The 12587-nt window shown below is 41.4% G+C and overlaps 1 protein-coding gene across 1 annotated transcript; it reads left to right on the forward strand.

Annotated features, from left to right (window-relative positions):
* The first annotated feature begins 2699 nt into the window (after nt 1-2699).
* On the forward strand, nt 2700-12277 carry grhl3 (grainyhead-like transcription factor 3). Its single transcript, XM_008306836.1, has 15 exons — nt 2700-2826; nt 4346-4517; nt 4626-4690; nt 5474-5750; nt 5836-6075; nt 6740-6851; nt 7017-7111; nt 7765-7923; nt 8021-8096; nt 8179-8303; nt 9168-9193; nt 9315-9400; nt 9480-9565; nt 9780-9844; nt 11208-12277. Exons 1-15 carry the CDS (start codon nt 2810-2812, stop codon nt 11323-11325), a joined length of 1719 nt encoding a protein of 572 aa, XP_008305058.1. The 5' UTR covers nt 2700-2809; the 3' UTR covers nt 11326-12277.
* Nucleotides 12278-12587: the final 310 nt, after the last annotated feature.

The following is a 12587-nucleotide window of genomic DNA, read 5'->3' on the forward strand; positions in this document are numbered from 1 at the left end:
TGTAATTTTAAGATGATGCAACATTATGTCAACACAACTCATCAAAATAATGCTTGCAACTTAAAAAGTTAATCTAAATAAGCGAATTAAATGTTCTATCTTGCAGCCATGCATTTAATTAAGTGGCGTGAAAATGTCCTACAAATTACGTTTAAGAGTGTAGCATGACATTACAATGCTCATTACAGGAATTGTGTTTTGGCAAATGTATTCATACTTTCATACTTTCAATTTTAGAATTTAATTTGTATGTCTTTTCCCCCCAACTTTATTTCACATTTACAGCAAATGTTCCTTTCCTTTCAAGTGTCGATGCAGTGCACAAAAAGTGATATTTCAGGGGACTGATGCTAGGCGTGTGCATCAGGGTCTTCATCAGGATTTTCCTGTTTGTTAAAGAGAAAAGAGAGAGAGAGAGTGACAGCGAGACAAAAGTGGGGATCAAAGCACTAAATGTTTTAATGTGTTAATTTCTCAGCACTAATGAGGGATAGATAGAGAAATATTGAATTGACAGGGTGAGACAGAAACAGACTCTGAGAGAAGTTGTTCACACCCTTAACGAGTGGAGAGGATGATTACTTTGTTGTGAACATCCACATCCATGTTACCATGGCTGGTCTTTTCACATCTTGTGCCCTCTGTTAGACCTCATGATCCCAGATTTTATGCAACATCTGAATGGGTTTGTTGGTGAAAGTACAGAAATACAGACCTGAGTAATGGGCTTTACCTTGAATAACGCCATAATTGCATAGATGAGGACTTGTGTATTGTGGAGTAATGAAGGTGTGTCATACAAGGAAAGGCTTCTTTCTTTCTCTTTCTCTCTTGATTCGTTGCCAATTTGCCCTCTGGCTCCATGTGTTCATGTGTGTTATTCAACGAGGGTGTGCATGAGTGTGTGGGCAAGCGGCACAGCACGCACCCTTGTTGCGTTACCACGCCAGATCCCCTCAGGTGTCAGCCACAAGAGGTGCTTAGACACATACACGAACGTACAGATAAACAGTGATACACACTCTCTCTGTGCATGTGTGTGTATGGGTTTGTGTAAATGTTTATCAGTGTGTGGGTGGAAGATAGTATTCATGAGTGACATGAAGAGCTCGCACTTCTTGGATTTCGGGTGGCACGAACTGGAAGATGTGGAAGTGTGTGTATGTGTGTTCTACTGTTAAGTCATTGTGAAACAACATTTCATCTTCTCACAATCTACACGGTTCATGGTCGTCGATGCAAGCTCTGTTTCTGCTCATTTTCACCTTCCCCTCACCTGAATCACGTCCTCCTTCCACATACAAAGTCAAAAATGTATTTAGTGGTAAATCCATTACTTGATGGGCTGTGCAAATGAATTGCGGCAAATTATTTTATAATTATTTTGCAACATTAAATACAATGTTAGCAGTGCATTGTTGTACATTACTTTTTCATTTTCAATTTTTTTTTCTCCACAACTTTTCAGAGGCAAATGTTGCAGTATTTTTAAAATAAAAAAAAAAAAAAAAAAAAAAATAAATAAAAATAAATAAATAAATAAAAAAATAAAATAAAATAAAAACAAATTTCACTTGTAACTCTTCAGCTCCATCTGTTTAACAGCTATTGTTACTTTACAGATCAAATTGCACCAAACATCATTTTATAAAATCTGATTTATTTCTGTAGATGCAAATTTTTGTCCAACTGAAACCTTAAAATGTTGTTTACTGCCCATGTCAGGGCAAAACTAACAACATATATGATAATATAAACCTCCAAGAGGAACTGCTCTGCATAATTACTGCATATGCTTCGAACACTTTTTGTTGATCTTACCCTCTCTACTTTTACTAAACTCTGAATGTTTTTATGTGTAATGCTGTTTGTTTGTTTGTTTGTTTTAAGTTGTGGTACTGCTTTTCTTTTTTCCTTTTTTGTCTTTTTTTAACCTAATTAAATGAACTTAATGCTGGGTTTGTTTGTTTTTTAGTCTGAGCAATGGGTGTTTTTCTTCCATGTTTTGTTCATCATTTATTCATTTATTTTTATATTCTAAACTTTAATTGTTCACTAAAATGACCAAAAACAATACAACACATTCTTCAAACCTTAAGAAATAAGAAAATAAATAAAACTCCCTAATGCACTAAAATTTTAAATAATATATGTAATTCCTCTACTTTAATTTGCCTTTAAAACATCTATTTTAAATAAGCTTATTTATGCAAAGTGCTTTCAGCAATAAAGCATCTGTTCTTGCTTCTGTGATTCTGTGCACATAAGTTTTGCATGAAAACTGAAAGTAAAGAAACCAAAACTTGTGCATGACATGCAAACAAAGGGGAAGGCTGAAGAATGATACTAAAAAACTATTAACATCTTAAAGCCAAGTTCCTGTCTTCTCTTGCCTTTCTCAGAGTCATTACCAAACATTTCACGCCTCTGGGATCCCCAATCTCGCTCTTTTATCCAGTACAGTAATGCGATTCAGAGCAACTCCTGCGTTGGATTGTCATGCAGAGGGATCTCTGGGCTGTACACGCTCATATGCATGCGAACCAGTTTCCCCCTGTCCTGGAAAGGGTTAATGATTCTGCACCTGTCCTATCAGACACCTGTTTCGGTGTTCTCAGCCAATCACAGGCAAGAGGGGAACTTTCCTGGAATTAAATAAATCTGGGCCCTGCTCAGAGGGAATCATAACACTTGACTCATCAGTGAGACACTGCTCTTCCCTGCCAGACTGACACAGAGACAGAAGCACAGACAAAGAGCAAAGAGTAGAAATTAACGGAACCTATTCAGGCTGACTTGGACTGGAGACATGACCAAAGAGACTGAGTAAGTTTTATCACTTTTATTTTGGTGTTGTTTTTTTCACTTTTGTGACTAGAAATGTGTGCTATATTAAGGCTATTTTCTTCCTAAGGCTGCCTTTTATCCACAGGATAGGAGCTTTTTTAGTTCAGACATGGTGTAATTATAGTAAATGCTTTCATTAAGATTCCAGTCTGAGGGGCCAGAACCCCCCCCCCCCCTCTCTTGCTTCTCTGCAATGGGACCCCCATGTGAAACATCCCTGTTTTTAAAAGGGGGTGTTTTACACAGGAAATTGATATGGATAGCTTTAACACACACTGCACAGAAGCACAAAGTTGGTTCTGCAGTTGCAGTGGGTATGTTTCGGCTTGTGTTGTCACTAACCTAGGGGCCACGAAGCACAAAAGGAGACGGGGAAATAAGAATCTCCTCTTGAGGTGTTAGACAGAGACAGAGGGCAGTGACAGCATGTAATTCATTGAATTACATAATGGCGAAACCCTAGACATGAGCCCACCCCTCTCTCTGTGTCTGTCTGTGTAAAAACAAGTGCTCTCCGCTGGTTTTAGGGAGACATCGGGAACAACTTGTGGAGTGCACCTTTGAGCAGGTGTGCGAGTGTTGTTTAAGAAATTTTAAGGAAACAAACATAGTCTAAAGGTTGTAGTCTGGCGTCTAGAATTGCACAGCTTTCCATGCAATATTCGGTGCTCTTTCATCAATCCATGTGAGAAACCGTGGGATTTCTCCCTAAGCTTTGGTTCTGCTCTGGTTGTGAACACCTGTGATCTTTTCTCTCTTGTCAGCACATTTGCTTTGCTGTTTATTCAGGCTAAACTGCAGCTATTTTTTCATTTGCTACCTCAGAAAAACTCCAAAGGGGGGCTTTTCCTGGCAAGCTTGATGTTTGCAATCCAATGTCACTGTGAGTCTTTCCAAACAAATCCAATCGTCAGAATCCCAGGCACATTTTTTTTTCTTCCCACAAGTGAAATGGAAACCCCGAGCTCAACCTCAGTGACGGTTGCGGGTTTCTATTTACCAAGTTAGAAACCCTTGTCATCTCTTGAGATCCGTGCAAATAAGAGAATTTGTATGGGATTCAGGAGTGTAGTTTCTTCTCTTTTCACAACACTGGAAACCACAAAACACTGTTTGTGTGTGTGTGTGTGTGTGTGTGTGTGTGTGCATGTTTATGGGTGGCCCCTGGCTTTTTAAAACCTTTCTGACACCGCTGATTCAAGAGAGGTTACTCAGCTCTGCGGTTTTGCAATCGAAACCTTTCATGCTGAGGGGCAAGTATGTGCAGTGCTTCGAGGCTCAGGTACAGCTGTACCTAAACTCCAATATACTCTTGCTCCATCAAACCCTGTTTGTCAAATGAACCTGGTTGAAAACTTTTATTATTGTTTGTTAGATCATTATTAACAATTAGTAAAATAATAAATCACTATAATTAGACATTTCTACCTTTTTGTGAGTGTATATTTAAATTTGTCAATCTGATTGATAACTCTAAACTCTTTCATCTCTGCCGTAGGACTCTGGGACTGGTCTTTCAGAGTGAGAATTTCAACTATAACCATTACACAAACTACATCATGGACTCCTGGGCTCCCTACATGGACAGCTCTGTCCCTGAGCCAAACCACTCCAAATCCAGACTCCACCCAGGAGACGAGCTAGCAGCAATGCTTTACGAACACTGCAAGGTAGATAATCAAATAAATACTTACAAGAAGCCTGACTGAACTTCAACTTCAGTGTAACTTTAACTTTCTTTCTCTGATCATAGCTTTCTCATTTTCCTGTTTTTCCAGAACCAGAAAGACCAGAAAATTGCTGCCTGCAACCGAACCGGAAATGTCTGCAAACCAGTAGAGAGGTATGTCTAAAGTAACAGAACTCGTTGGATTCATTTCAGTCCTTGTGTGTGTTTCTAATTGTCTCTGCACATCAAGTAAACATGAAATTCAATGCAAAAATCATCACTGTAATTTTCCAGTAGGCTGGACGATTTAGAAACTTTAAATTATTTTCATTTATCACTTTGTGAAGTTTACAAGAGTAATAACACAGAAAGAGAAAGGCAGGGCTTGAGGAGGTCATAATTATGTGTGTAATCCCCTAGTCAACAGAAACAGAGAGATTATTGCCTGCATCTCCATTCCTCTTCCATTCATCTATCCTTTCTCTATCACCATATCTGTCATTGCTTTACAACAGTTTCACAACAGGAAGACAGATTGTTGTTTTTTTCTCCATCTGTCCTCCCCATTTCTACTTCTTTGGGTGAGAAAAGGCCATTGTTGGGGTGCAATGTTGTCCCCGCAAACATTTTTAACAGAGAAACTCAAACACAGAGAAGAAAAAAAGCTGGATTAAGGGACAAATAGTTCCCACCCAAACTCAATCCCTGTCTTTCTCCAAGTGCCCCCTTGTTGCAGTAGCTGTGTGTGCTGAGGCACAACAAGTGCTTTTACTCACTGGTGTACATTTGCACGTGCTGACTGCTCTCAGGCTTCTGTACCGGTTAAAGACACACCACAGTCTGTTACTTTAAGGTTGTTTGTTTCCTTGCTCTATACGCCTGAGTCATGCTGACCTTGCAGAAGTGAGTTTTCTGTTGTATTTAATCTTATTTTTCCCCATTTCTTCATCCCGCCAGGAGTCTAACCAACACCAACGAGCTCGCTTCACTGGAGGCGTCTGCCAATGTCATGAAGATCCTCTCCGAGAGTGTCCCCACCAGCCATCCTCATGAAGTTTTGGGATCCAAGCAGAACAACTCCCTTCCCATTTCTGCTCCCACCACCTCAGACACGTACGCCACCCTCACCAGCGTTGTCGCAGATGCTTACGACAAACAGGAGCTCAACATCATCTTTGACTCCTTGCTGCAGAAGTGGCCGGAGAACACTGCTTTCCCCGACCCCAGCTCTGAGGTGACCTGAATGTCATTATTTGAAAACTGAACCTCATTTCCTGGCATCATCTTCACTAATACGTATCCTTGTGTGTCGATATCAGACTCTTCCCTACAGCGATCCCTTCTCTGAAAACCACTCCAGCCCAGTCTACTCCAACTCCTACGACAGCTCCCCAAGGGAGAGACTCCGGAGCGACTTCCAGTTTTCCCTCGGAGCCCCCGCAGCTTCCCCTTACAAGTCCAGCGAGCTGCCAATGGTGTACCTGAACAAGGGCCAGTTTTACCCCATCACTCTCCAGGGGGTGGACAGCAGCGCCTGCCTCACTGCCACCAAAGTCAAGGTGAGTCATGGCGACACATCATCAGGAAAGAAAGGACTAGTTTTTGTTGTTGCATGTTGTCCTCCAAAGTTTTGTTGTCTTTTTTTGTGAGCATGTGTGTTACGTAAAACAAAAAATACAGACACAGTTCATCCTTCCCTTCAGGCTTTAATACATAAATTCCTTGGGTGTCACCAAGCCAACCCTTCCCAAATATCTGTTCCTCCCTTGGAGCCAGTTCCTTCAGTGATTAATTCCCTGCTTACACCCTGCACATTGGGCTGGTACCATTAAAATGACAGTGTCCTGCCCTGTATAACTTATTCTTATGGCAGTGTAATGAGGCCAGAGTGCAGGAGAGCTCAGCTCAGTCGCATTTGTCTGATGTGGTCACAAGCAGAGTTTGGAGAGGAGTGAACAAGGAGGAGGGGAAGGTGTGGTGTGGTTTTCTTTGTCAAACGAATCAGAGGAAAAGAATATAGACAAACACATGCTAGCTTACAGCAAATAACTGATGACAATTTTGGAGAAAAGGGGGATTTAGAGTGATGAATGAAATGTGGTCATTAAATGAGAGTTGGCTATTCTTGGAAATGTAGGCAGGTGGAAAGAATTGCATTGAGCCAGACAGAGTTAAGCTAATTTTCTTCTTATTTTTTCTGTTACCTCTTTTTCTTCACTTCAGACAGTGGTGATGGCTGTGTTTGAGAATGACAAGAGCCCAGAAATGCAGCTCCGCTTCTGGAATCACTGGCATGCGCGCCAGCCGACCGCCAAGCAGAGGGTCATTGACATCGGTATGTTCTTCATAAACAAAAATAGACATGCACAAGTGAAAGATTTCCTCAGTTTTTTGTCATGCTGTTATGTACGATACTTAGGAGCAGCAGCACCATTATCTAAGTAGAAACCGAAAAAGAATTCTATGCAGGTGTGATTCAAATCATTTTCTTTTTTAATAGCGGACTATAAAGAAGTGTTCAGTGGCATCAGCAACGTAGAGGAGGTGGCCTTCAATGCTCTCTCTTTTGTGTGGAACCCAAGCGAAGAGGCCAAGGTGAGCACTCACCTACGGAGAACTTTGCACAGACATCACAACCACTTGAGAACATGCTGATACTTTTATATAAGGCTGCACCGTGAGGCTGTTTTACCAAAATGAGACGCAACAGAACAGGTGGAACTCTGAGAGGAAAAAGAGGGGAAAGGTAGATGAGGCAGGTGGAGAGAGAAGGAGTGGCTGAGGAGGGAGGGGAGGAATCCTAGAAATGTGTTTGGCCCTCAGGCTCTTGTCGCCACAGCAAGCAAAGGCCCCGTCGGCTTATCTGAGCTTCTCTTTGGCCCAAAGGCGCTGGGGTGGGGCCAACCAAACCTGCTGTAGATGGAGAGAAGAAGGAGGAAGCTATTTCCACTAAATGTGAGGACAGAAGGAGTGAGCAAAGGATAGAAAGATATTCAGAGCGGCAGGTGTTTCCAGTTTTTTAAGACAATAAACACTCATCATCTATTTTTATATCAAACAGAGGCTCACTCCAGCAAGATGCCACCACCTTCTTCACTGGCTTTTATTGCCATGTATCACTAATACCTGTCATCATGTTCCCAGTGAGATACGTGTACAACCGAAGGAATGACACCAATGAAAGCTTGTCACAAAAAGCTGATGCCAACAGGATGTTTGTTAAAATACTCTCTTCTCTTATTCCCAAGGTGTACATCGGAATCAACTCCCTGAGCACAGACTTCTCCTCTCAGAAAGGAGTGAAAGGCCTTCCTCTGAACCTACAGATTGACACTTACGACTTCAGCTCAGGAAGCAACCAGTTGATACACAGAGCCGCATGCCAGGTCAAGATCTTCTGTGATAAGGTATGCGGCTTTACTTCATTCATCTTTTCACGTAATCAAACAAACAAAAAAAGACATTTCTGGAGACATTTATGTTTGATTGTGTTGTTGTTATCAGGGTGCAGAGAGGAAGATGCGAGATGAGGAGAGGAAGAGATCCAAGAGGAGGGGAAAGAACACCAATGATGCTAACGGTAAGTACCGCAAATGATGAAAATACTAAATTTACATTGTTCAAGTGAGTCCAAATCTAAAATCTTCCTTATTTGTTTCCAGCCAACAAATCCTTAGTGAGTAGCTCTATCAGCACCGAGTGTACCTTCTTCCAGACCCTGGAAGACCACATCACCCAGCCGGTTCTCTTCATTCCAGACTCACACTACTCCAGTTTACAACGCATGGTAGGTAGCCTTTTTTTTAAAACTGCTATTATTCCTCTCCTCTCCCTCATGATCCCACCTGCGGCCCCCTCCCTGTATTCCTGCAGGCAAGAGGACAGGCACGAGCGAGGCAGGGAAAAAGAAATAGTGTGGGAAAGTATGCAGCGGGAAAAGTGGGCTGGGAACAGGGGGGGTTAAGGATGCCAGCGAAAGTGAGGCAAAACATAGACCTGAGATCAGATGAGCTAATTGGAGTCGAAACCAGGCACAGGTACATGCCGCTGCAGCTACTGCTGCTGAAGTTAAGCTATGGGGGTTTACACAAAGACGCACACACACACACACACCTGGTGCAACAGACTTGTGGTTGACACATAGTATGCCACCCTCATATTCTTCTTCACTCAGACACACTTGCAAAAACAGTGCAGTGAGAGCGCTGTTCAGACAGGCCAGTTTTCCCACACTATGGCCATGTGTGAGAGTGAAAATGTACACAGAGATCATTTAAAAAAAGGCTCTGCTGATGGTCTTTTCATTTAGATTTAAATTAGATACATGTCCTGAGTTAGTGTCACTAAAACTGAAGGGAAAAAAATACCCCTGAATTGCAGTCTGTACTGTGAATGCCTGAGGTAGAAAATGATTGGACAATATGATTAAACACAGGATGGTCCTATCTGTGTCTCTCCATCAGTGTCCACGCTTACGTGGCTGTGTTAGAAGTTATTGGAACTGCAGTCTTAAAGAGATGATAACATTCCTTGTTTTTAAGGTATCACACACAGACAGTGGAGGGAAGGGGAACATTAAGGAATGCCTTATCAGTGGAGTTGTTTCTAATCAGATTTCTGGTCCCCCCCTTTGTTTCCTTTGTCTCTCCAGGCCACTCCCATGGACGAAATCGAAAGGTAAGCAGAGACAGACAGCACAGGGCAGCATTAACAGTCGGCCATCACAATCAGTCATGTTCAAATAAACACACAGTGGCTACTTTTGCCTATAATGTAAATGTTGGTTTTGTGCTGCCAGGAATTCCCTTAAGAGGTTGTATCAAGACAGAGACCAGAGCAGCTCTCCACCCAGCAAACAAGCTCGCAGAGAAGACCCACAAAGAGGTAGATAGAAAACTGTAAGTCCAGTAAAAATGCTCTCCAACCACTTTGATGTTCAATTTTTCTTTCTCGCTGGCTATAGTTCTGCTGTACATGAGGACAGGCACTCAAGAGGCGTTTGATGCGCTCATGCTCAGCTCTCCAACGCTGTCAGGCCTTCGAGAAGCTGTAAGTATCACACGACTGCTCTCTCATAAATACACTCCTGATTTATGTGACCTGATTTCCAGGGTGGAGATCAACAGCTCCTTCACCTCTCTTTTCTTCCGTACTCGTCTTTTTTTTTCTCTCTTTTTGACAGTATCTCATCCCTGAAGTGTATCACTTTTCTGTCAGCAGGAGATCATGCTAACTGTCATCTCATATTTCTTTCCTTACTCAGATTTCAGAAAAGTACGGTATGCAAAAAGACACCATTGGGAAAATCTACAAAAAATGCAAAAGAGGGTGAGTATCCTATTGTGTCTTTGGTATGTCTAATGCACCAGCTATTGTACAACGGGCTTAACTCGAGTTAGATTAAAGGATTGCATGTGACACAGGTGATGTGCATATATTCAGTGCTTTGGTTTGTGGTTTTAATCTCATCCTCCTTCAAGGAAGCTGATGTTGACAGACCAGGTAGGTAGGTTAGTTGGCTCAGCCCTCTGGAATGTGTTAATTGCTGCTCCTCCAAAAGAAAGACATATGCCTGAGAGAGGATGAAAAGATTTCATAAGTCCTGCATATGACTCATGGGCGATTGTTATTTATGTTTTCATAACCTCCTCTCTTACGAACACCAGGAAGCAGTGTTGAAAAGAGATACTTGACTTCGATAAAGGCTCCTGAGGCTTGCAGTCATTAGTTAATGGTTGTCTGTCAAGCTAGGAACCATCACATATCACACGTATGTCAAGTGAATAGTGTTAAAGGTCAAATGAGTTCCTGCAAGATGCACTTCTCCGCTGATGAATTTGGTGCTTGGGATTGCATGCACTGTTTTAAAAAAGAACATGACAGTTTCGTCTCCTTTAATGATTTTTTATTTTTTTTTTAAAAGGTGGTGCCTCTCTTGATGGGTCTGTCATCAGCTTCTTCTTATAAAATGACTATTGTTGTAGTTAAGGGAGTGTTTACAACTAACTGGCTTTGATAAAAGTCTGCTTTATTAGCACAATTGGACACAAAGCATCTGCTGCAGTGGAAACATTTTCCAAGTGGTGATAGTCTGGGTCACTTCCTGCATGATTATGTGGAAGGTCAGAGGGCATTTTTTCAGACCTTTTCACAGAAGCCGAAACACCTATGGGTGATTTTCGTGCAGCTTGCTGGCAGCTATCACTACAGGGGGAGCAGCTAAGCTAACTGGTTCGGTTACATTCTCCCTGCAGTTACCACCCTCCTCTTTTGCTCTTCAATCAGCCTTGTCCCTGCAGGCAGAATGCATGAGCCTGTGGTTATTCAGTCATTAAACCTTTAAAGACCTGAAGGTTAGACTTTGTGTTGGGGAGGAGACAGACAGTGACCTGATTTATTGCCCCAACTGATGCAGGAGATATAGTGCCACTAGATTTTTCACCTGAAAAGCTTCTTGAAAACAAATGACATGTGTTTGAACCAAACACAAAACTTGGAGACCTGATGTTTATGTTACACCTGACTGAGAAGTAGAGCACAACAGATTTAGATCAAGTTACTCATTTTAGTTTGAGAGATTAATATGTTTTTCTTAAAACAGGTTAATGCAGTTTTATTTGTCCTTTCCTCTGCTGTGTATTTCTCCACAATCCCTGAAGTAACCCTTTGTTTTCTTTCATCTTCCCTCCAGCATTTTCGTTAATATGGACGACAACATCATTGAACACTATACCAACCAGTCAGCCTTCCTCATTGAGATATCAGAGGTGGTCGGTGGTCAGTTCCAGGTTACTCTGGTTGAAGTATGAGAGCAAGTCAGCCACTTGCTCCACTGAAGGATCAACAAACACAGCTGCCAGTTTAAACCATCTCCCAAAGCACTGCTCAATCAGAGACAATGTAAGCTGTGGACTTCCAAAGCTGCCAAGATAACTGGACTGAATGGAAATCTCCAGTTTTTCCGATTTCAGAAAAAGAAAGTTGAACCGTTTCTTAATTTTGTAAATACCACTCACGTCAGGTCATTTGAATGTATTATTTTAATGTTAGAGCATTTATGATGAACGCCTTGTACATATGTAATGTAAATAGAATTTAATATGACAGTGTTTTATGAGTTTGCCACGTGCCTGTTGCAACGGATTTTCCACGTATTGCTATGTATTTCAAGTTTTTTTTTTTTTTTTTTACAGAGATCCACTCATGAATTGTGTACAGCATATTTTCAGCATTTTAAACGTTGCTATTCTTGCTGCTTTCAATGTACTCATCATTTCTTCTACAAAAGTCAATGGTGCATTTTCTTAGCCATAATTTGCCACTCTTTTTTTTTTTTTTTTTTTTTAATTTTACCTTTGCCAAAAGTATCTTCCTGTAGGTTCCTGGTAGTTTCACGACTCAAATCGCCCGACACTGGGTTGCATTCAGAACCTGAAGTCAGACATTTCCACCCATGAAACCACACAAGACTTAGTATTGGCCAACATTTAGCCCAGAGCTGTGGACATTTCCTGACTGTATGGTGTAACCACAGAGTTTTTTTTCTGGAAACAGTTCAAACCCTCTAAACCCTGAGGCCAGCCGCAGGACGTTCATAGTATGCATGTATATGTGTATGTAAAAACTTGTGTCCTTCTCCATTGTGCATCATTTCAAAGCAAGCATGTATCCCTGTAATATTTCATTTATTATGCCAAGACAGTGCTGGTTTTGTCAGCACCTTGCCCCTTTTGTAAGAAAATAAAGAAAATGCATATCAGATTTTGTGTCTGTCTCAGTTGCTAAGCACACAGATCTATTTGAGAAAATATCCAATCACAGATTTGCCAGGATAAGTTACCCAAGGAACAAACAAAAGACAAAGATTACGGGTGTCTTTGTGTAGGTGTGCACAACTACAATTAGCCTTTGGAGGTAAAGTGGAGTGTTGGAAATGTAGAAACAACTGACTATGCAATCAGCTCTTTTTAGAGATCAAACAAAGACATGACACATGTGAATGAGAGATGTCTGCTCTATTTTCTGCAAATTTTTGCATGGAATTGAGTTTGTATGCATATGCACATGTTTG

The sequence above is a fragment of the Stegastes partitus genome, unplaced genomic scaffold (genome assembly GCF_000690725.1).
Source record: "Stegastes partitus isolate 25-593 unplaced genomic scaffold, Stegastes_partitus-1.0.2 Scaffold48, whole genome shotgun sequence".
Taxonomy (NCBI): Eukaryota; Metazoa; Chordata; class Actinopteri; family Pomacentridae; genus Stegastes; species Stegastes partitus.